At 38.8% G+C, this 24,998-nt stretch overlaps 2 protein-coding genes across 3 annotated transcripts in view; one reads left to right on the forward strand and one right to left on the reverse strand.

Annotated features, from left to right (window-relative positions):
* The first annotated feature begins 1,098 nt into the window (after positions 1-1,098).
* On the forward strand, positions 1,099-12,702 carry LOC111336119 (interleukin enhancer-binding factor 2 homolog). Of its 2 annotated transcripts, none has more exons than XM_022942153.2 (18): positions 1,099-1,235; positions 1,419-1,558; positions 4,080-4,136; positions 4,418-4,465; positions 4,792-4,869; positions 5,107-5,209; positions 5,898-5,963; positions 6,281-6,307; positions 6,518-6,610; positions 7,484-7,562; positions 8,472-8,559; positions 9,005-9,066; positions 9,938-10,007; positions 10,357-10,401; positions 10,531-10,605; positions 11,367-11,391; positions 11,912-12,112; positions 12,562-12,702. In XM_022942153.2, exons 2-17 carry the CDS (start codon positions 1,442-1,444, stop codon positions 12,097-12,099), a joined length of 1,221 nt encoding a protein of 406 aa, XP_022797888.1. In that variant the 5' UTR covers positions 1,099-1,235; positions 1,419-1,441; the 3' UTR covers positions 12,100-12,112; positions 12,562-12,702. The 2 variants fall into 2 exon arrangements, with proteins under 2 accessions (XP_022797888.1, XP_088596524.1); XM_088740398.1 differs by lacking the exon at positions 1,099-1,235 and adding an exon at positions 1,255-1,273.
* LOC111336118 (eEF1A lysine and N-terminal methyltransferase) overlaps positions 12,614-24,998 on the reverse strand; it is a 14,303-nt gene continuing 1,918 nt past the window's right edge. Inside the window, exons 3-11 of the mRNA XM_022942152.2 lie at positions 24,755-24,892; positions 20,872-21,027; positions 20,193-20,383; positions 19,588-19,768; positions 17,912-18,061; positions 15,901-15,977; positions 15,179-15,305; positions 14,356-14,490; positions 12,614-13,263 (exon numbers count right to left, since the gene is read on the reverse strand). Of these exons, the coding sequence (XP_022797887.2) occupies positions 12,959-13,263; positions 14,356-14,490; positions 15,179-15,305; positions 15,901-15,977; positions 17,912-18,061; positions 19,588-19,768; positions 20,193-20,383; positions 20,872-21,027; positions 24,755-24,892 (1,460 nt within the window). The 3' untranslated portion in view covers positions 12,614-12,958. The remainder of the gene's footprint in view (positions 13,264-14,355; positions 14,491-15,178; positions 15,306-15,900; positions 15,978-17,911; positions 18,062-19,587; positions 19,769-20,192; positions 20,384-20,871; positions 21,028-24,754; positions 24,893-24,998) is intronic.

The raw sequence follows: 24,998 nt of genomic DNA on the forward strand, positions 1-24,998 counted from the left end.
AAAATCATTTCATCTCTTCGAGCTTCACGCGTTTTTCGTATGGGCATTCTTTTCATCTCTGCTGCTTTTGGATGTTCCTTTATCATAAAACTACTAACGTCCTTCAAAGCCAGGCTTGCTAGTCTTGTGTAAACGTGAAAAAGTACTAGATCTGAGTCGAAATTTCATTGTGAGTTGTGTTCAAGAAACGACCCCACAGTTAGAACTAGATGCTTGGTTGCTACTTATAATAATGATCTTGACCAAAATTATGAACATAGTTGGTGCCGTGCAAGGCTACATACGCTCCCCGAATGATATTTTGGCCATCTTATTACATTGAACATGCCTCATTGTGTAAAATTTGAAGGTCCTGTTACGACATAATCGTAATTATAAACGTAAACATAAAATGCTCGATTACCTTCCCACGATTATAATTGTTTAAGTGGTAATGAGCGACCTAGCGACCCCTGAGGTCATGACCATGACCATTACGTCATCAGTGGGAACATGGATACATCTCTGCGCTTTTACATGTGTAAATTTTGTATCTGTTTCCAATCTTTAACACGTAGGCTCCATTTTAGACCCTAGTGTCCGAATTAAGACAGCAGTTTCCGATTTTAGACTCTAAAGTCCAATTCAAACACTTTGGTGTCCGATTTTAGACTAAAGTGTCTGATTGTACACAGTTGTGTCCACTAGCGTCTAATTTTAGACACTAGTGTTTGATTTTAGACACTAGTTTCTGATTTTAGACACTAGTGTCCGATTTTAGGAACTAGTGTCAGATTTTAGATTCCACTTTCTGATTTAGACACTAGCGTCCCAATTTTAGTCTCCCTTGTTTTCGCTTGCGTGACGACGCCGGAAAGGGCTGCAAGGGAGACTACCCAATTTAGACACCAATGTTTAATTTTGAGTCAGATTTTAACGCGGAAAGAAAGGCTGAGTTTTTTTTTTTTTTTTTTTAATCGGGTTCGTGGTATCAATTTTTGCGATGTATCGTGTAAAGAGGTTCTCATACTCTAGTTTAATATTAGAGCGATATTTGGCCGAAGTTGGAGGGTGCGTCTTCAGGAGGCGATTACATGTGCGAATTACATGTATGAAATATCATTTTCTCGGGCAGCGGATACAGAGAAAGTACCCGGATGATCCACAATGTGATCCTTGTGGTTCAAAGCACGCCGGGAAGACCAAAGGAATCGGTTGTTGTTTAATGACAGACAGTCTATTTTGCTGTTTTTAAAGTATGTAGAATTTTATTTCTTATAACTCAAGTTAGGAGGTAAACATGTGATTACTTGGATTACATCGATGTCGAAAGAGATGTCTTATATAGTTAATTTCCGCCGTGTCGTTGTCAGACTAATTCGGAGTAAAGTACTTCAAACTTTCGAAGGAATTCTTAACATTTTTTCTGTCTGTGTTAGTCATTTGAAGACTCAAAGGAAAAATGCGGCGTGCTCGATCAAGGGGTATGCGTGGAGGCCCTGGTCGAATGCCACCCTTCATGCGTGGTCCTCCGGGTCAAAAATTTGTGGTCAGCCATTCCACTTTTGATCCTGTTATGGTAAGTGAGCGTAACTACAAGTTAAATACTCCACGTGTCATCAATTTAATAACTACAATAGTTTGAAAACTAACAGTTAGTGTTTATCTAGTCGAACGAGCGGTATGTAGTATGTGGATCGAGCTTTTATACAGTGGTTTATGTTAAGGTTGTCTTAGATCGATTGTTCTAGGTTTCTCTTTTACTCTTAGTATCTCATTCATAATTCTCCTCACTGTTAGCCATACAAATCTTTTAATGTTAGTTTGGAGAATTTGGTACTGGATCGACTAATAATTCCCTCATTGATATTTTTCTTTATTCTCATCACTTTTCTGCTTGATATTGTCTTGATCTGATATGGAGAAATTATTTCTTGGTCACTCAAAAATTATTTCTTGGTCACTCAATAGTGCTGCGCGCCAGGTCTAAAAATAGATATGTCATCTTTGGACCCCCCGCTAGTTTAGGACAAACACTAGGAGTCTTTACAAGGACTTGTATTCGAAACGTGTCAGAAGCAAGACTTTTTTTTTTTTTTCAAAAAATGCTCTAACTTTCTAAAATGGTTGCAACTAGGCATTGCTGTTGGGTACATGTAAAAATGACTCAAGATATCCAGAAAGATTGCCAGATTCGCTTAATCCGCCTAAAGAAATGCTTAAAAACGGTCGAAAAGCCTTCATACCATTCCCAAAGCCGAAGCATGCATGACTTGGAACTTTGTCAACACCGGGTAAATGCATGTTCTAGAAAGCATTTCTTAGTTGATAGTGTTAACTACAATACTTATATCTGTGCTGTATACTGAAATCCTTGACAAAAGCCTTTTCTGAAACCGCTTGTTTGGAAATGTTACATAGACGATGATCTTCTCGCTATGGAGTACAAACAAAGCAACAATAGAACGTTTCATTGAAAAAGCAAACAATCGTCATCCAACAATGAAATTTACGGCTGAAATTTCTAATAAGGAAACAACATTCCTGGACACCTACATCTATAATTATAAAGGCGAACGATTCGAAAAGGACGCAATCCTTGATGTGCATACTCAATTTAAACAAACTGAGACATTTCAGTATACACACTATAGTTCCTGTCACCCACAAGGAGTTAAGAAAGGCTTAATAAAAGGAGAGGCCCTTAGACTTCTCAGAACAAACTCCTCTCAAACAATATTCGAAGAGAAAATTGCAAATTTCAAAGCGCATTTGCGAAAGAGAGGCTACCCAGAGGCCCTCATTAACACAACCCTTTCAGAGGTGAATTTCAAAAACAGGAAACTAGCTCTTCAACAGAAACCGAAGACGAACCAATGAATCTTTCCTTTTATTACCCAATACCAACCATCAGTGCCAAACCTAAAGCAAATTCTCACGAGACACTGGCATTTAATAGAAACAACCAGTACTGAGCAAACGATACAAAAATCCACCACTCGCGTCTTAAAAATGAGGGCGATCACTCAAAGACATACTCGTGAGGGCCAAACTTTGGCTATTCTAAACACGCGCTGGGGAGTCGTGTGGGCCTGTAAACCCCCTTTTACATTGAACTGTTAGATCCTTAAGTTTCACGCGATCGACTTTACTTTCCTTTAGTATCTTCGCCTGAAGCCATTTCCCATCATCTATACTTCAATCAACTACATAATGTTTTCCCGACTTGAGGCAGTCATGAACACGTGCGATGAGGTCTGCTCATTTTCCGCTCAATTTCAAGCCTCTACACTTTAACCAATGCTCCAATTGTGTGTTTGTATAGTTCTCTTGGTCTTGCTCGAACTTTGAGCCAGGAACACTGTCGTTTTGATAAAATAGCAGCTTTAGAGGCGTTTGAACTAGAGATGGGCACATCATCGCCTATATTCATTTACTCGAGAAGCCTGTTTGTTTGTCCTAATCGCTCTAGGGGGTCAAAATTTCATGACGTCACAAATGCGCAGCACCATTGGATTAAAGTTACCAAAAAAATTATGGTGGACGATTTAAACTATTTTTCTGACAACCAAGAGTCAGAATGGATAAATGGAACGAAGGAAAGCATTGAGACAACAATGGAATTTCATCGTTTATTGAAGAAAATACAGCACTAATTCTGTTCTGCTTCACATACATTTATCATGCACTCCCCATAAATAAATATCCACAAAATTCGCTCACACTTAAATAACAATTTGGCATGTGGAATAATAAATTTTCATTAAATGTTTTGTTGTGTAGTATCACTGAGTATTTTTACTCGTTATTTGTATTTTGGAAAACCCTAGGGGCTCGTCAAAATACGGCACAGTTCATAAAAATACTTAGCAATACTACACAACAAAATGTTTAATAAGATTTATATACATGTTATATGGAAATCTTGCCAGTAGCAGGTATCTCATTCCCAGTGTTTATGTGGTGACTTAATTTTGTTACTGATCTCTTTTAACATTAGAGACTAAGCTGGGATAGAATACTCCCTAGTTATTAGTGTCTGATTTATGCTGATGTTATTTCTACTGTTTTCATTTGTTTTCCTCTGTTTGAATGTTAAGGCTGAGACCTTTTTTCCAAGAGCTTCTCCAGCTCCAGAGGATACAGCCTTTACACAGGTGAGAGGTTTTTTAATAATATCATTGTAAATTTTATCACATCTCAAAGTACTGAAATGACTTTAAGAACTGTCAGTGTGAATTTATGAGAGTGTTAACTTCAGAAGCAATATGATATAAGCAACAACATTTGAACTTCAGTTATTTCCCTTTACATAACTTTTGTCATTTTATTAAATTATTGAAAGTAAAGGAAAATATGAAAAATAATATTTTTTTATTTCCTTGAGTATTTTTGATAGTGGATGAGCTGTTTGATTAATATTTGTCTTTTCCAACAGGCCCTTCTGAAAAGAAATCAAGAGTTAACTCCTAGTGGACAAGAACAGGTAATTAGGTTTTATTGAATTGTTATTATTGCCAACCCATTGTCAGCACTGAAAAGTGCCAGCTGTATTTTATACCGACAGTTTTGGGTCGGTGTAAAGTCGATGCCAAGCAGCTTTATAACTTGGGTTGCCAAACAATTTAAGTACATTTTGCCATATTTTAGCAGACTGTTTTTGAATTTTTTGAGGTAAAGTTGTAAAAATTAAAACACTTACATACACCATAATGCATGCAAAGTAATTAATGGAAATCTTTCTGTGTGATATCAGCAGTGCAGTAACTGGAAAAATGAGTTACTCAATTGGTTATCTTTCTTATTATCCAGGCTTCTATTCAAAATCTTGTGACAAGGATTACAACAGTGTTAGATAATTTGATTGTTGCACCTGATGCAGCCGAGCTGGTAAGTAAAATAAACATGATTAGAGATGCTATGACTTCCATAACTTCTTCTTCTTCTATAACTGTCTATGACTTCTTGGTAGGCAAGAAAATTTAGTTTTTTTATTGTTATATCAGATAGGCCCCTTAAATGTTTTATCAGTGAATTTATCATCTTTGGATAATCTAGGAAATGCAATTTTCCAAAGGATAAGAGGATTTTTTTTTACAGTATTTTGTGGTTTATTTTGTCTTACAGGGTTTAGAGGAGGTGCGTTCAGTAGGTTCACACAAAAAGGGAACAATGTTGCTTGGTCATCCTGTGGCTGACTTAGCCGTTATTCTCAAAAAGTTGCCAGCAGGTATATGAACCAGTCTGCCGTCTTTCTAACCTTAAATTTACAAGATCTGGGTCCATTTGTTCAAAGGCCAATTAGCATTAATACACAGTTAAATTTTTTTATTTCTCTGTTCAAAAGCCTTTTTCGAAAAAGTTTCCTTATTCTTTTTAGAGTATCTGATTTTCAAATTGTAGACAAAAAATATAAAGTGGATTTTCTTTAAAAGCTTTCAGATCTGAAATTAAATTTCCCACTAACCCTGGGTTATTTTTAACCTGCTTTGAACAACCTGGTCCTGATGGTTAATTTTTCCACCTGACTGAAGGCATTTATTTCAAGAAGTCAACGTTTCATCAGGAAAACCACCTTAAGATAAGTAACTATACAAGGTTGCTTTGGTTTTACTTAACTTTTTTCGAGGAACACTCTTGAAAAACTCATCTCACCTGTCGACCAATCAGATGTAAAACCAAAGCCTATTGCATCTTGGTCACACTTGTTCTCATACAATTTAAATGTAGGCAGTGTGCCTGTCTTTTGCTTTGACATCTCCTTGGATAATAATGGTGATATCATTTGTCTGATTAGTAACTGATTTTTGTGGTTTTTGTTTCTCAGCACTCCACAGAAAACTGCTCTAATGTACACTATAAAACCTATTTATTTGCAGAGCCCATTGGACTTATTTCTTGATTCATTTTATCCACAGAAAGTGATATTCTTGCTTTAGCTACAAGAGTACAAAAATCCCTGAAAGAGGATGGTTCATCGGCAGGTATTATTGCAAAATTAGTAGCCATTTTATGTGGTTAACCCTTGTCATATTCTTGGCTTCACAAATGTGAAGCTTTGGCCAGAGAATCTCTGCTGTTTGTCCTTCGCCTTCTTCCTCAGCTCATCTAGCAGACTCTGCTTTCCCATATCTTTTTTTTAACTATGTGTTGCCATGTGTATGACAAAATAAGTGGGGAAAATTTAGAAGGAAAAAAGGATTAGCCACCCAAGGTCTTTTAAAAGTGTCCCTGTACTATAATTTCAATGTATGGTGGCCTTGATGCAATAGTTAATTGTGTTTTGTTTTTTCTTGTCCAGAGTATCCAATCCAGTCCAATGAAGGAGGTAAGGGTTTGTCTTATTCACCACAGTATGCATGTTATTACAGTGATGTGCAGTACCCATTGCTATAGATACTCATGGAACAAGTAAACTGTTTAGGACTTAACCCCGCCAATCACTTGCTGTTTAGCAACACTATACTTTTCACTTACAGTGGTGTAGACTTGATCTTCTTCAAGGTTCCTACAGTAGATTTTTTCTCTCAAAATTCAGGATTCAACATCAGTATTCCAGAGGGTGCTCTTGTCCGTGTGTTGATAACGACTCTCCCCAAGAATCTACAGGATGCTGACCCAACAAAGCATGGTAAGTGATCAGTGTCAAACTTAGACTATGTGCAGTCCTTCTTTTTCGACAATGTCTGTCAGGCATATAAAAAAAAAATCAGTGAAAAAAAGTCGCTGTTAGTGTGCCACTGGAAACTCTCAGAGTGAAGCCAATGTGCTGCAGGAGCTCCATGAGTGAGATGCTGGAAAAGTAGCAATAAACATTCCTGCAGGTCAAGTCTGTCAAGCCTAGGCACATATGACCGCCTCTTGACAGATTTCCAGCCAATAGGCCAGTAGCCAATCAAATTCAAACTTTTGGGCTTAGTCTGTAATCCCTACTTTTAGAGCGCCTCACTTGTGCAACTCCCACCGCCCATCGGGGTCACTCTAAGAGTTCCCCGCAGTACACTAACGTCAATTTTTTTACTGTTTTTTTTTTTTTTTTGACTCACCTGACCGACTTGATCAAAAAGGAGGGACTACTCATAGTCTATGTTAAACTTATTTATACTACACACTCTTAATATTAATGTCATTAGTCCTGGACCTCGTATGTAGCCCTAGAGCAGTTGACATGAAATTGATCCATAGCTCAATAATTCCTGCAGATGCAGGCTATATCCATACACTTTCAAATTGAAAGCTGTTATCCAAGAAAGGTTGTGCATGTATTACACAGGGGCTTCAGTAATGTTTCTGCAGGAGGGCAACTGGTTTTCACAGGCGGGCAAAACTCTTTGAACTGAACTTCTTTATAAGATAAACTTTCCCCCAGACCGTCAAATCAGGTGGGCAAAACGTCCTCACAACCGGTCAATTTGCCTGGTGCCTGGCCCTTAATGAAACCCCTGATTACAGTTTGTTGAAAACATTGTGTACATACATTCACTAAATGATTTTCTTTTGACAGTGGATGTAAAACTTCTTGAGGGGGCTTTAGCAACAATAAGACATGCTCGCTGGTTTGAAGAAAATGCTTTCCACACAAGGTAAGAGAACCGGTTGATTTAAAAACATTTTCTTATCAATCTTCATGCAGCCTTAATTGTCATTTATTACTGATTGGAATGCACACACCTGTCCTTTGTGACTCACCATACATGACTGGAGAACTATTACAGATAAATGTTATTATTATGCATTAGACATACCATGAGAACTCTGATTTGTCGAGAGCATACAATCAACATACAATTGCTTGTGAAGTTGACATGATAACTTAAGATCTGCAGCAGATATTGGGGTTACCATGTTGAGTTCAAAGTCTGCCTACTTTCCATGCCCCTGGTCCATGTAGTCGGTGTGCTAAACTTTTCCAAACTCAGAAAGAAGTGTTTTCTTTGGAAATTGTAAAAGAAAAATATTAAAAAAAACAACAAGTGAATTCGGTTTTCATTCAATAATTACTTTTTACATTTTGAAACTTTCCAAGAGGTTTCTCCGACAGAGAAAACATTACAGCCCACACATAAAAACTTATAAACCACACTCGGAGCCCACGAGGGATAAGGTCTTTGACACCGACCATATTACCTATCTATGTTGTTGCAATAACGCTTAGCAAAGTGACGAAATTTTTTTTTTGCGTGAGAACAGAAAAAGGGCTAATGTAAGGTAATTTGAAAGGAAAGATCGGCGCAGTATCTGAAACGGAAACCGGGGAATTGGGCATTTATCCACCACACGTGTGCGTGAGCACTTGGTCAGTGATGGGTCCTCCCACATTTTCAGACATCTACAAAACTCCCATAAAAATGTCCAAATGTGAAAAGCTACATGTACTTGTTTGTAGCATAGACGATGCAAGGATCAGCCATATAGAGAGGAATTTTTTTTGTTCATAGATGTATGGAACATGGTAAGTTTTGAAATGACAATATTAGGGTGGTTTCTTTCAGTACTCGTCTCTTGGTGAGACTTTTCAAGGATCTCAGAAAACGATTTACAGGACTGCAAGGTCTCACACCATGGCTTATAGACTTGCTTGTAAGTTATATTTTAAAAGTGAAGTTGTGAATTAGTGATTGTTGCACATCTTTTAGCGATTCCTTAGTTTCCAATCTCCGAGCTACATTAGCGCGTTTGACTAAGTTTTTGCGTCAGACGTTTCCCCGAGTATCTTTGTCGTTGACAAGTATCCTACCTGTCAGGATTGTTCTTGCTCTCCTTTATTCGTTTGATTTTCATTTGCCTTTTTTGTTATTACTGTTATTTGCGTCATTTCTTCATGTAATTCAGAAACCACTTGTTAAGTCTTTTATTAATCGCATTTTGAAAATCAACCGATGCGTTCGCTACAGTAGTGTATGGTGTTATGACTATAAAAATAGTGATAAAAAATAGTGCCCTCTCAAGAGAGAGCAGAGATGTAACAGGCTTACAGCACTTTATAAACAACAAAAATGTTTAGCAGTGTCTGTTTTCATCTCAGGCCCATCGTGCAGCTATGATGAATTCATCACGACAACCTCTTCCAGTCAACGTTGCTTTCAGGTGAGACATTGGATTCTCGCAATCCTGCTATTCTCAAGGATAAATAAAATACAGGCTGATGGTTTCTAAAGAAACTGTTTGGGGCTGCGTCGGTGGGGGTAACGAAATAATTTGGATATATCAATAAAGTTGAAATGGTAAATTGGCCACCGTAACGATTACAAAAGCTGACGTTTCGAGCGTTAGCCCTTCGTCGGAGCGAATAGAGGAATTGTGGGTTGTGTGTGCTTTTAAAGGCAGAAAATGGAGTTACGTTATTGGTGGGAACATGGCAACGAGAAAAACACGAATAAATTAGTGGAATGAAAAGCGTTCGTTGATCCCTGTTGGATTTAGACTGCCGGTTTGGAAGATGAGCTTTTGTTCAAGAGTTTTACGGCTTTCCGTGCTACCTAAGTGTAAGGAAAGACCACATATTGCCATATGTTGCTTAGAATGATTAGGTAAATTAAAGTGTCTAGCGACTGGTTTCGATTTGTTTTTGTCATTCTTTTCCACGTCGCGAAGGTGTTCTCGGAATCGGTCACCTAGTCTTCTGCCTGTTTCGCCGATGTGTATCTTTTCGCAATAAGTGCAAGTTATGCAATAGATTACGGTGGCCAATTTACCATTTCAACTTTGTTGATATATCCAAATTAAGTAAAATACAACTCACAAACTATCCATAGTAACTACGAAGTTGTATGAATTTCAAAAAGATAGAAATTCGTCAGTTTTAACCACGTGCATCTTTGGTGGCTTGTTCAGTATTCCAAAAAATGTAGAGTATGGGACGTTTCATTCATACTTGCAAGTTATATATCTATAGGGAATAGGCATCCATGCAGGAGAGCTCAACTAGAAACTTTGAAAGTAATTTATTTCATTTCAGGCGAGCTTTCCAGCTGCTCTCAGCAGGATTGTTTTTGCCTGGTTCATTGGGAATAATTGATCCTTGTGAGGTGATGGTGATAGTTTATATTTTTATTGACTTATTATTATTTTTTTTTTATATGGTTAGTGATATAGACTACTGTATTTACTTTTTTTTATGCTTTTTTTTTTTCTGTGCAGTTATTTTTCAGTTTTAAATGTGAGCTTACGAAACCAGATCATGATTAAAATACATACATCTAGAGAAATTCATGTATTTGTTTCATAAACCTCTGCATCGGGAGGTTGGACAACAAATCCTTGTAAATTGTATTCACCTTCACTTCACTTTGGTTGGGTGCTTTGGTGATTGTCGAAAATGTGCTTGTTTGTGTTGCGACTGTACATTGTTGATTACACTGTATTTTCTTCATTTAGTCGGGAAATGTACGAGCACACAGCGTTCTTAGTTTAGAGGAACAGGTATGAGTGATGTTCCGTATCTTTCCTAAATACTGTTTACTGATGTGGCTTACGTTATATTTCCTACGAAATGACATACTGCACGTATTAACTGTTGTCTTTTTTCGTCATTCATCATTTTTCATACAGGACGCTATAACAACTTGTGCACAAACCCTTTTGCGATGCTTAAACCATGGGGCTTACAACGAAATATTAGGATTGGTAAGACAACACGATTGTAGTAGAGTTGCGCTTCTATATTTACTACTGTTTCATGCATTACTGTTAATTAAAAAAAGGAGGTTGTAACAGTTATCATAATTGACTGCAAATTAATAGTAGTTTTCGGACGTACATGTGAATCTCTTCTCAACGGCCTTCTTTGGGAGAGAGGAAAGTGGCCGTTGGAGAGAGGTGGCCGTTCCAGATAGGTAACGGGTAGATAGTGCAGCCGATGATTTACTTATTGACCCAGCGGAAGAGCTGTACGGAAAAGAGTATGGTCCCAGGTCTTACACGAGGTCTTGTACGTCATGAACGAAAGTCAAACAGTTTCTCTCCCGGCTCGATCACCGCTTTTCTTTCTCTTTCTCCAAACAGCTCACTTCTCGCTCGGCTTTATCCTTCTCTGCAGGCGGGATCATGGATTATTTTAGATATGTTTCAATATAAGCGTGCACAGGGGCCGTATGGGTCACATTGAAAGCTAAGTAACAATCAAAAAGCAGTCATTAATGAAAGAGAAACCGAAAATTGAAGTTTAGAAAAAAATGACTGTAACGACATGCTGGGCAGTGTAGAAAATTGAAAATAAAAGTGGATTTTTTAACCCTTCACCGGCACGATAAAAGGGCCTTTCGTAGAGAGGTAGCCATTAGTGGGGGTTTCTCTTAACCTACACGCTTGTCTCTTTGCTTTAGCTGTAGTTCAATGCGTGATGTATTGACTCATCAGTTGATATCTGTTACTCTTGTTTTCCTTAGAGTCAAGAAGGAATTCCTCAAGTTGGTAAGTATTTGATCGTTGCCAAGACATTAAAAAAAATTCGAATTTTACCAAGAAGACTTTTGAATGAAGAAAGTGACAAGAACGATGATGTAGAACTTAAAGGAGGTCGAGCATGTGCTGCTACATTTTTTGACGTAATATCCGCCATTCCTGTCGCGCGCAGGAATGTAGCACGAACATTGAAGTACTGTGATAAAATCGCGGAGAGACATTTTAGAGAAAGGGGCGGGGTGGGGTGGGGTGGGATAGTTACCTTGACCTGGTTCGATTGTAACACCTACACTTCAAGACACAATTGGTGGGACACTTACTGCCTTCCCGGTCGTTCTCAATTTTGTTTTCTGAGATACCCTGTGGAAACTGGCAAGTGACAACGTTGAAGAGGGGTGGGGGCAAGAAAACAGCGCAAGTGGTGTCTCAACTCATGATGTCTAAGAATGTAGCTACCTTCTGAACTGTTTTCCAGAGGACAGTTCTATTCTTGGTTCGGTTCTCATTCTTTTCCTTTGTCTCAACACAGCTCTGGAGACTGAGGTGTCCAGCTGGGGAGGAGTGATCGTCACACCAGGACCGAAGGCGTACGAAAAACAACAAGACCAAGAGGAAGAAGAAGGAGAGAATGAGGGAGAGGAGGACGACGAGGATTCATCCGAGTTGTCAGGTCAGGAACAGGCCGAGGAAAAGATGGAAACAAACCAAGAGAGCTGAACATGAAGTACTGGTTAGTATTTGCAGCAGAGCTTCGCCTGTTACTCGTTAAAAGCAGGGTGCTCACTGGTTATTGATACCTGTTAGAGACGACTACTCGAAGTGCTCCTCGGTTGTAAAGCAAGTAGTTTACAAACATTTTAGCCAAAAAACTGGAATGAAGAAGAAGAAAAAATGATGTAGCTTTTTCTTTCCAAACAATCTTCACTGTAGTGAGTCACTGGAGGTAATTTCTGGAAGACCACGAGTTGGAAGTAAATTTAACAGCCGAATCGTACTTATTCACCGTTATGTTTTCAGACTTCATTTTGTATTTTTCTTCTCTTTCAATTTTATTTCAAGCGGCACAACGCATAATCTTAATAATGTTGTTGTCTTGCTTTCGAAGAGACTTCAAATATTAAAACACATACACCAATCAGCGCCTCACACTAGACTGCTACCTGTCTCTTCTATTTTCAGACTCTCCTTTTCACGGGCTCATCGGACCACTTGGTGTTTCGCAGATTTAGAGTTCTTTTGTAAATTATTGTGTTTATTTTAGGATGTATAACAACAACAACAACACGAGTTTAGCATTAAAATTGTATACTTCGTTCTTTACATGTGTTTCCTGGGCTCCTTCTTTAGTTGATTTATTTTCTGTGTCGGGTAATAAACCACAAAAAAGGAACGTGAAATGAAACAAAACTATAGCAATTTGGGATGGCTATTGAGACTCAACTCAGCACTTTCCATGGCAATTCTCTGTAATTGGGAGCCTGAGAAAAGCTATAAATGTCTTATGGTGGAGGTTACTGTCGCAAAGAAACAACTTAATAGCAACAACCCAATTCTTCGGTTCACTATTTTTTCTCCTCTACACGATTTGAACTTTTTGTACAAGTTGACACAAATCAAGAGTTGAATCCCAAGAATGACTTTGACTCTTGGCAAATTTCTGTAACTTCATGACTGAGTTGTAAAAAAGATTCTTGAGTGCGTCAAGTGATTTCTTCTCTTCACAGTTTGCTTGGTATCTGAGCTGTGGAAGAGCGATCACGATTTCGTTTACTTCCCCCTCAATTCCGATGGTATAAAGCTCGGGGAAAACAGCCCGAAGATCGCTGACAACCTGCTCTCTCAGGGAGGTGTTGCGGCAAACCAAGTTCAGAACGAACACTCCTGAAAAGAGAAGAAAATCTTAGAAGGCAGGTTGACCCTTGCCTAGACCTCGTTAGAATAAAACTGTCTTTCTCTTTAAACTATGTGAAAGTGTGGTCCTAAGTAGGGCTGTTGTCGGTAGTAGTGACTGACAACCTAAGCGGCAGTCAACAATCACATTGCTGAGCATCATTGACTTACAAATCACACCATTGACAGGGACTCTGTACAAAGCCTCATCAACAGCACTAACTTCGACTTTGACTGACTTAACTACTGACTCTGGAAAGCTGGTTTGCTGAGTTAGAACAGACTTCCCTCACCATGTGGGCACCATACAGACGACATATTCACGATATTAACATCACAAACGAACCGAAGAGAACGATCTTACTTTGCCTACGGGTCGAAACTGACTGATCACGACCGACTTAGGCCCCTCGACTCTCATAGTTAATAGCATCACGGCTAAACTGACCAATTAGTTTATACAAACCAGACTTAGTACATTCGACTGAAAACAACGATTCACTTGACTCTGATGATGACTTTGGCTCGGGTTGTCGTAACGTCAGTCACTACTACGGACAACAGTCCTCAAGCCCACTCTCACGCGGACGATCAGACTACATTATCACATGTTACCCCCGGGTTCAAAATCACTTACGGCCTTTAAACTAAGTCGTAAGCATTTTAGCTTATGCGTGTAATCTAGAGCAGTTGAAAAATGAATTGAAAAAGGAAATGTGTTTAAGTAAGAACAGTCACAGTAGCAAAAAAGTGTTCCCAAAAAAAGGTTTAGTTGGCATCACATCAGAAGACGATGAAGTTAGATCCAGCGCCGACCGCAGCGTAATTAAAAAACAAGCGCTGGCCCACTTGGAATTAGAAGTGAGATTCGCATGCTGGAGGTTTTAGATTGTCTAGCACCCAGTTGCAGAAACGAGCCTGGAAAACTTAGCAAGACAAGTAAAATTAGAAGCACAGAACCATGGTTTTATGTTTTGCTTGAACTTTAAGATGCAGTTGTTCCCTGTGAATCTGTCCAGAAAAGTTCTCTAAGAATGCCTATGTTTACTTAGTCAACTCACTGTCCAAACACCGGCGACTAACCTGAAGGGGATAGGAGGGAGTGAACCTGTCTGAGAAACGCTCTATCCACGAAGGCTTGTGGCGGACAACTCATGCCTACACTCGTGTCCTTAGAATCCACGTCAAAGATAATCACATCATAGCGTGGAGCGCTCTCTGAAAAACAAGAGCATAAAAAAAAATCACAGAGAAACTTCACGATTTCCTGAAGACACAAAGTTGGGTGGGGGGAGGGAGAGGGGAAAATTAGTAACTGTAGTGGTATTGTACAACGGTAATAAAGTAACATCGTTCGTCTCACGATGGAGCCACTTGCTATCACAATGTTTCAATGGCGTATCGGTTGTTTACTTAAGGCAAGACCTCTGAGGAGACACATCATCGAAATCATAGCGATTGAAAACCAATCACTCACCACGATAGCGAACGAAATTCCGCGATCCAAATCGGGGCGTTCAGTTAGCAAGACGGAGTAAACACCGCGACATTCGTGGAGAGGTGAAAAGGCGAGGGAGGTTTGGGACGGGTCACGCTACGACTCGTCCCAAACTTCCCTTCTTTCGAAAACGCTAGCGTTTTGGGTACAGGGATACCGAAAACGCTAGCGTTTTGGGTACAGGGATACCCAAAACGCGGGGATACCTAAAACGCTGTGACAGCGCAGCCATGATCGTGTTCGGTTCTTCTAACTGAACGCCTGGATGGACTACTTCAAAGGTCACTTCGTCAGGAGACAAACGATAATACTTCGTTAATAATATATCGTCACCGATGGCATAGAAATCCCATGGCCCTCTTTCGGGCAAGGAAGAGTGTTAAAGAGTTTAAGAAAGAGTAAGCAAACCTTTGGATCGAATATATTTCAATCCGTCTTCAATAATGACTTGCATTCTATCATCTTCTTTGAACTCAAACCAGCTCTTCGCAATTTCAGAAATGGATGGATCTAGTTCAACAACTTCTATGGAAAGCTATGAACAAAAAAATGTACCAGCCAAGGGCGATATCAATGAAATAAGATTTCAGAAACTGAATTTGTATCAAACACGGTAGGGGGTGACCTCATGAAGTGAAAATTCGACGATTCAAAGAATTCATCAACAGTTAACAGAAGTCAACAGCAATGATTAGCGGAAGCCATAGAGCGAAAATTCTACTGTTGTTAGGGGAGGAAGCACAACCCACTTGCTAGCGCTAAAAGGCTCAAACCACTGCAAGTCAGATGACGTCGTCAAAGGCAGGATGGTACGCCGAACACATGTCAATTTTGACAAATTTCTATTTTTTTTTCTTTTTTTGACTGGGCAGACGCAAAGTGCGAGAAAAGCATGGGCACGCGCGAGAAACAGAACGCTAAAAAATGTATGACGAACTCAATACATTAAATTTTGTTTTGTGCTATTTTTCAGTTTGTTTTCTGCATTCTTCCTCTCGCACGTGATTCTCTCTTCGCGCTCACCTCTATTCGACTGAAGAGAGTAGAAAAGTACGAGGAAATAAATAACATCTACATGTCAGCAGTAATATTCCAGACATTATTTTTTTCATACTTTTCCTTTAACTCACCTGCTTGAAGTACTGATACAGAAACATGGCCAGTCCACCGCCACCCAGGCCAACTATCAAACTCTTCTTATTTTCACCTAAAATTGTTTACATACACATTTAATATACAGACGACGGTACTTCAGACTATCACTTGAAGAAAGTCAATTAGTATAGGAAATAACATGACTTCGAGTGCAATTTGGTGTTAATAAGCACAAGCAAAATTTTCCAAAGACAACAAAATTGCATGAGCCCGTAGGGCGAGTGCAATTTGTAGTCTTTGAAAAATTTTCAAGCGCTTATTACACGAAATTGCACGAGAAATCATGTTGTTACTTTAATTAACTTACATGAAAAAAGCATCACAGAAAGTCAAGGCAGAAGAAGTACAGCGCGCGCGCTATTTGTAATTTGCACTCGTGTTAAATCTTTGCAATTGTGTTACATGAAAATTCACTCGTTTTCAGCCTATCAGACGTAAGTAACTATTTATAAGTATATTGTTATATAAAAATATTTGGATTGAGAGGACCACGCGACGATAAACTGAATTGCTAAGCTTGTCGGATGCCACATCTCTGGTTCCAGAAACACATGAGCTTGACGTCACTGTGACCGCACATAAAACCGTACTCATTGAGAGATAACTTTACGTCAACGATGCAAACTTCTGCGTCATACAAGATCAGTGATGGCTAAAACTGCGAATTAAGCGGTTTGCTTTCCTTGCTGTTTGTTTCACGGAATCTGTGTTGAGGTAATTCCCTTGAAATTGTTCTACTATCAAAATTTTTTTCGAAACTTGGTATAATTTACATTCATGATATAAACGTTTTTCCTGATGGTGATTCCCTTGTTTTGCACTGCGCAACCTGTTCTGCGCATAACATAATGAACGATCCTCAGCACAAATTAAGCAAACTTTTACCACCCCGCTATGTAAGCTCTCATAGGTTAAGGCACGAGCGTACCTTTGCTTTGCCACTTTGCAAGACAAATAGACTTAAAAACAGTTTTTTCATTGCTTCGGCCAGAATAGTCAACAGCCACAAATAATGTACAAGTTCCCCCTTACGACCAACTACGTATTTTATAATAATAAGATGAATACATGTACATAGTAATTCTTATTTTATATCTGTGAATACGCAATTAAGTTCATGCTGCGAAGTATTTACCAATAAAGTATCTATCTATCCATCTAAACATAAAAAAATGCAATAAAAAAATGGGGTCACCGCGCTTGTTTACGCGTCAGCTGGTATTTTTACTGGTTGCGAGTTAAAAATTCGAATCACCTTGATACAGAATTTAGCCTTGGTAACTTGAAAGAAAAAATATTATTTTGAAATTAAAGCTTGTTTTATTAAAATAAGCAGTATTGCTTAATTTTAGCTGTTTTTGATTGCCTGGTTGTGGGGATTTTGCACTTTTTCGAACAGTTCCGTGGTTAGCTTAAAGTCCTCGCCTTGGCCAAAATACACCGAGTACGGAACTATTTTCCCAAAAAAAAATCATGTTCTACCATCAAACTTGTTTTCTTCTTCAAATGTGTTCTTTATTAGACTGTTCTCAGCAAATACCTGAAAAAAAGATCGGGTGTCACCTTCCTTGTTTCCTCACAAACTGCCGTGAAAGGTGGACATGGTTTTGAGATCGCAGTCAGGATGGAGAATTTGCGCGGTGGGGACTGGGACTTGTTTTTCGAGAGCAGACCAGGAAGCTGTCAGCCGATTTGCGGTATTCTTATTACGAATAAAAGCTTTTGTTCTACAAAAGCGGCCCTTGACTGTTCTTTTTAAGCTAGCATGAAGAACGGCCGCCATCTTGGATGTCGAAATGTTATGCGCAGAAAAGGTTGCGCAGTGCAAAACAAGGGAATCACCTTCAGGAAAAACGTTTGAAAGGAGATCTGTTCAAGCAGTTCAAAGCCGGTCACAAAATAGTTTACAGTTTGCGGGAATTCTCTTTTGTGGATAGTTCAACCCGTAAAGAATTTCATTCTTTACGCTGGATCATAGTAGCTTACCTGTGGTACAAAATCCCTCGATCCAGGCCAGGCCGGTGACAATCACTCTGTGATGCTGACAAGCTAGATACCCATGATCCACTCGGGGACTACTGTTGTTAACGACCTTTGCGCTCTGTTTTCCTTTACCCTTTTTCACATTTGTTTTGTCTGTAGAAACAGAACATTTTTCATAATTACTATATTAGTGAATTATTAATAACATAAATGTGTAGACTGAAATACTACGTCTGTTCTGTTTGGTTGGAAACTTGCCATTCATCATTACGGATAGACCGAATAGAACGGTCTATGTAAGTTTATGTACACTAACACAAAATGAACTGCTATTTGACATAACAGCCAACTCGGTAAATTAGGAAAACCAACACAAAAAGTTTTAATAAGGTACACTAAAGTGTTCTTCTAAAAGTCCGCACAGCCCAGTAAAGGACAGTAGACTGGCGAGTTGTTCTCCATAGTTTAAATTACAAAGAGCCAATCGAGTGTCAAAAGTAATCCAAAATTGCTTTGGTTTCACTTAACTTTACTTCGCTTTTTATTGGTCAAGAAAACTCGCACCAGACTCTCAACCAATTAGATGCAATCCCGACATAAGTCAGTCGCGTTTTTGCGCGATTCAAGGTTTAAGTTCTAATTAGCCAAAGATAATGTATAATGTATATATCTTATTAGACGTTTTGTTGTGTAGTATCGCTGAGTATTTTTACGAGTTGTTTGTATTTTGACGAGCGAGTCAAAATACAACATTTATTATCCAACACGCAAATTGTTATTTCAGTGCGGGCGAACTTCGCGGATATTTCTGGAGTACAAATATCGCGTGATATTTGTACTCGTTTCGCGCGTTATTTGTACTCTACGAAGCACAGATAGATAATAATTGTTTTATTAAAAACGTTGAATTAAATTATTAAATTTTATTAAATTTTTAGCTCCCTTTTAATTTTAAGGTGACACGTACGCTTACCATATTTGTAGATTATGGTATATTGGCTGATATACCATAATGGCTAAGCCAATAAAAAGTCTTGAATTGCATTATCCAATTATCTAGTTTTTAATAATAACCTTTATTCTCACTAGCCGTCGCGATTACTTTGGATTCAGACCACACTCAGACGAGTTATTCAACGTGAAACGTTTATTGAGGATGAGTGAGCCGGTCATGTAGTATCTGCATCCTAATACAATCTTAACATGTGTCCACTACAACTGAAGGGTTCTACAAAAAGAACCTGTGCTACGCCATATACGAAAAACCACTAAAAAGCAACTCTTTAGAAGTAGCCAAAAAATATGTGGAAACGTATACATCATCTAATGCAGCAGCACGATAACCCGAGGAAAGAGTAACAAACCTGATTACACCATTAATCACACAGAAAAGTCAATGAATGTAGTGAAATTTTGCAGAGAGTTGAAAAAACAAAATTACATCAAATAAGAAAAAAGAAAGTGGTCAAATATAAGGCTAACCGACCTAGAATGACTTAATTTTCCCGCGAAACGCTTGAATAATCCGAACCTTCCATGATGCCACACGAACATTTTCAACGTGCCATCAGAATATAAATAAATTTCTGACTAATTCGTTCCCATATCGCTCACACGTCAGAAATTACATTTTTGGTGTTTCACCACTCAATCAAAACCTGCTCCAAAGAAAAGTTTACCTGTTACTAGTCTGGCCTCTGACTGCACAACATTCTTGTTGTTAAGAAAAATGAGTCGTCGAAATTTCTGTCCTCCATCTCCGTCGACATCTTCAACAACGTAGTCCCCACTTAACTGCGAATTTCCTTCATACAAAACTACACGGTTTCCAAGATCTTCGCCGATAGAGAGGAAGGGTACCTTAGACATGAAAGAGAAATATCATGAAAAACAACTTGCAAATAACTTAACTCCATTAATAATAATTGTCTCCTTTTGGATCTTCTAAAACCTCCTCGATACCTAATATTGTATTAAGAAAGATGCAGAATGATACTTCTCGTCAGGGACAGGATAAAAGAATGACACAAATTCAATCCTATCTTGCCTAAGTGAAAGTCCCCATAACATAAATTAATGAGTATACTACAATACGGCTGCTATCATTTGATGGCGTGCCAGTCCATTACAGGTTATGAGCCCCCACCCCCCCCCCCCCCACCCTCCCTGCATTTCATCGGGTATAAAAAAATGGACACTTCGCAAACAGTTTTTACGCGTCTGGCCGGAGAGCAATGTAAATTCTCTCAGCCTAGAAAACAAATTCACATCAAATTCGATTTACCTGTGCATTACGGCTAAGTCTTCGAGGAGCAAGTTCCATGACTTTTGTCGATAGTTCACCCTTAATGGCATCCATGTCAGTAAAGGCGTGTCCTCTCCCAAGAGTCACAATCACAACACGCTCAAAACCTGCATTTGTGCTAAGTTTTGTTTGCCCATCTTTCGACGAAAATAACCATTCTGTTTCCCTTCCTGTGAAACAAGACTAAACTTGAACTCCCAATTATAACGGTAATGACGATGGTAACGATCACGATAACGGTAAGATGAGGATAACACTTGTACTCGTGACAATGACAATGAAAATGACAGTGACAATAACAGTGATAATGATAATGATAATGATAATGATAATGATGATGATGATGATGATGATGATGATGATGATGATGATGATGATGATGATGATGATGATGATAATGATAATGATAATAATGCTAATAACGATGATGGTGGTGGTGGTGGTGATGATAATAATAATGTGATTCAACAAACAGGCCGAATTGGAATTTGGGGATGCATCGGTTAGTTAACTATCTTAAACTTGTCGGCCAGATTGCAAATCACTGGCTTAGTACGTTATCCGGTAGGGCATCTAAATTACAACTATCAATTACTGCATATTGACAGAAGCCTTCAGTCTTCCTACCTTTTTACCACAAAATTGTCTGGCACCTTACCTTGTGGTACAATAAATATGGCAAACTTTCCATTCTTTGCCAATGAAGGTTGAATGTCTACAGTTGTCAATGAATAACGAGGTTCACTTCTTTGTTTGTGACCTCCAGATGATAAATACAAGTCTATAGTGAGGTGCTGTTGGGGTCTCAGTTTTTCTGTAGAGAAACGAAGTAAAGCGGTTAGAGAATAAATTTAAATTTAATAAAACTCATGAAAAACACAACAGGGAAAGTTGCACAGTTGCCTGACCCCTTAATTATAAGGAAGTCTAGTTGTTATAATGTGAACACCTGGAAAAACATCCAAACAAATGAACTTCCATTTCTCCTACATATTCTGCAAGTTGCCTAAGGTGTTCACTGTCTCTTGTGGTGCCAGATTTCTCTTGTGGCATGAAATTTTAACAAAGGTTGATTTCTAAATAAAAATATGAAGTATTTGATGTTAGGATTACCATTCTGAGACACATACCATAAAACCTCTATTAAGTCCCCCCTCTCAAATAAGCCCCCCCTCTCAAATAAGCCCACCCTCTCAGAGGAGGAAAGTTAATAAGCCCCCCCCCACCCCTCCCCCAATCTTTATTCTTCACAAAAAAAAAAAAAACTTTAACGCGGACTGATCAGTTATGATTTATTCAGGCTGGAAGTTCATATTGTTTTTGGTCTTCGGCCGCATGACCTCCAACTTCATATGCTTAACTTTCTCAACTTTGCGCTCTAGTTCTCTGTGTAGAATTACCACCATTTTCTTATCGTTGGACAAAGCAGTGTACCGCCCGGGACAAAGCAGTGTACCGCCCGGGACAAAGCAGTGTACCGCCCGGGAACCACAAGTCTGACCTTGAGAAACCTTGCTCCTGTCGGTGAAAATTCCAGGCTGCAACCTTCACGAGATAAAAATTTACACAGCAGAAAATTGATAATTCTATAGGCAAATGTCCAACTAGTTCTTGATCTTGAGAGCTGCTGGTAGACAGGCAGTAATGTCAACTGAAAATTCATCATACACCTTTGCTTCTTCTCTTGTATCATGCTTGCACGCTAGTTTTTTCCCCGACTACTGGCTTCCAGACTTTTTTTATAAATGCGATAGACCACTTTCATAAATGGCTGCCGGATTAATATTCTTTTGTGTAAATTTAAATTAGCCCTACTGGCCTCGTTCTCCAGTACAAAATCCAAAAGAATACATTATCTCAAGCGAGGCCAGTAGGGCTAATTTAAATTTAAACAAAAGAATATTTATACGGCAGCCATTTATGAAAGTGGTCTATGACCACGAGCAACAGATTCAAACTCGCCACAGTAGAGCTGGAAAGGGGATATTCCCTGAACTCTTACCATTTTAAATTACAGCTTGGGTAGGTCTTACTTCGATCAGCGAGGACCAGCAAATGCAAAATGATCTTTTGTCGCACACCGTGTATTTGTTCGAAGGTGTCAGATATGTTGTCATCAAGAACATTCCTTTTGCATCGTAAAAAATAAATGCTACAATAAATGCATTTACTGTCAAGGAACCAAGAACAGAACTCTAAAGAATAAAGCAACAGCTGAGTTATTGAACACACGTGACGAGTTGTGCCGGTATAAGTCGCTCACAGTGATGTGGAGTGTGAGTCAAAATCATCTTCCCATAAAGGTGAGAAGGTGCGTTCGTATTCATTTGATTTCAAGTTAGAAGTCATCCGCTACGCTGAAAAGAACTCGAATCACGCTGCCGCGGAAAAATATAAAATTGATCGAAACAGCATTCGCGACTGGTGGAAAAAGCGAGACAAAATAGAAGAATTAAAGGTTAAGAGGTCTGGTGGTGCTAAACGGCAACGGCTAGATGGAGGTGGAAGACATCTTACCTCTGAAGAAATAGAAGAAAATTTGTTAGAGTGGATATTTGATAGATGCATTAAAGGTCTCCGTGTCTCAAGAAAAATTATCATGCTCAAAGCTGCAAAGTTCCAGGAAGAAAAGGAGAAAGAAGATCTGAACATTACCAAATTGACATTTAGCCAAGGCTGGCTTGAGAAGTTCATGAATAGAAATGGATTGAGTGTGAGGCGTCGCACAACTGAAGCCCAGAAAAGCCCAGATCAACTGATTGACAAGCTCTGTGCGTATATCCTGAAGATAACACGACTCCGTATGAAGATGAACTATGAGTTAAAAAATATTTTTGCCATGGATGAGACAGCCGTGTGGAATGACATGATATCTAACACAATAGTGGAGAAACGTGGTGCTCACTCAGTAAATCTGAAGTCTACTGGTCATGAGAAGTCCAAAATAACGGTTTGCTTAACTGCAACGGCTGATGGTGGAAAAATAAAAGCCTTTCTTTGTGTTTAAGGGAGCCAAGCGTGACATGAAAAGGCTAAACGAAGAATACAGCATGAAGTGTATTGTAGCTAGCAGTGACAATGGATGGATGGATGGATGGATGAAGCCTTCACTGAACAGTATTGCCTTGAGGTTGTAGGAACGTTTTCTTTTGACACACGTCGCTTGCTAGCCGAGCATGGGACGCATTTAGATGTCACCTAACACCTCGAGTTAATGATATTCTCAACAGAGCTAAAGTTTATTCTGTAATTGTACTTGGTGGCTGCACAAAAGTTTATCCAGGCTCCTGATGTAAGTTGGAATAAGCCCATGAAAGAATATTTAAGAGAGATGTATGACCGTTGGCTGGCGGAAAGCGAACACCAAATGACAGCGCATGGAAATATGAAAGGGCCATCACGGCAGCAAATGATTGGATGGGTATTAGAAGCCTGGAAAAAGTTACCCGCAGAGGTAATTAAGAAGTCATTTAAGGTGTGCGCATTATCGTCTAACCTTGATGGGTTGGAGGACGATCAAATAACGTGTATGAAGCATGGTCCATGCCAAAGTCTGTTACCTAGACTGCAAGCGTTTCACCAAGAGGATGAAGAGACCGATCCTTTCGAGTGCACCGACTGTTCCAGAAGAAGAGATGGTTCAAGAAGACGTCGCACACCTTATTTTGGATGAGGATGATGAGAATGAAATCCTTAACATTGACACTGAATCTTGACCATAAAGTTTGTAACTTTTCAATTTCACTTTCCGCTGTTTTGTTTAGGTTAATAAATTACGAAATACCGTAGAATTATAAATAAATAAATTTCATAAAATTTTAAGGCTGTTTATATAAAATATTTAAATGTAAGAGATAAAAAAAATGTAAATTTAAGAGGAGTTTTCCAGAGATTTTCGTTTGTGAGTTGTGTACAACAAATCAATACAAGTAACGATTCTCATAAAAATTACTGAAGAACATGAGACTGAAAGCACATTTTTGAAGAATAAGAATTTTGTTTTTGTTACTTTTAGGCTCCCACAAGTGAATTAAATACTTTTGACAGTGACTAATTGTACAACGCGCAAGTCTACTCTGTCTCATACCACGGTATTTTTGCTACAGGCGATGCGTTTTGCTGAATTAAATAAGCCCCCCCTCTCTTTTAAGCCCGCCATCGCTATTAAGTCCCCCCCCCCTCTCAAAAGTGATTGCCGAAAAAATAAGCCGGGGGGGGGGCTTAATAGAGGATTTACGGTAAGATGATTTCATGTTGTTGGTTTTTGGGGAAAGCTGGGAAACATACAGTCTTAAAATGCACTTTTCTGCTCATTAAAACTTTCTTCTTTGCTACGTTCTTGTTTCCAGTCAGTACCAAGGGCTTCTTTAAGACTATCTAAAAACAAACACCATTCGATCACCAGCGTTGTCTCTAATTGTACTTGACCTAGACTGTATTTTTACACATTTTGGATCTGGTTTGCACTGGAGAAAAACCACAGAAATTTGAAATTGAGCCAACAAAAATATTTGAACAAAGTACTTATCTTATAAGCATACCAAGAGATTTCCTTGTAATGAAATATTGCTGGATTTCTTGAAGATTAGTCCTGACTTCCGAAAAACAATTCAATCTCTGGATGCTTTCTGTTCCATCCAGACATACCTCAATGATTTGTAATGGCTGACTTGATAATCCTAGATGTATATAAATGGCATAAAGATTAAAAAAAACAACAACAACAACAACTAAAAACAAACCTATCAATTGCAGGAAACAATCTGCTGAGGCACTGTGAAAGAC

This window comes from Stylophora pistillata, chromosome 1 (genome assembly GCF_964205215.1).
Source record: "Stylophora pistillata chromosome 1, jaStyPist1.2, whole genome shotgun sequence".
NCBI classification, from domain to species: Eukaryota; Metazoa; Cnidaria; class Anthozoa; order Scleractinia; family Pocilloporidae; genus Stylophora; species Stylophora pistillata.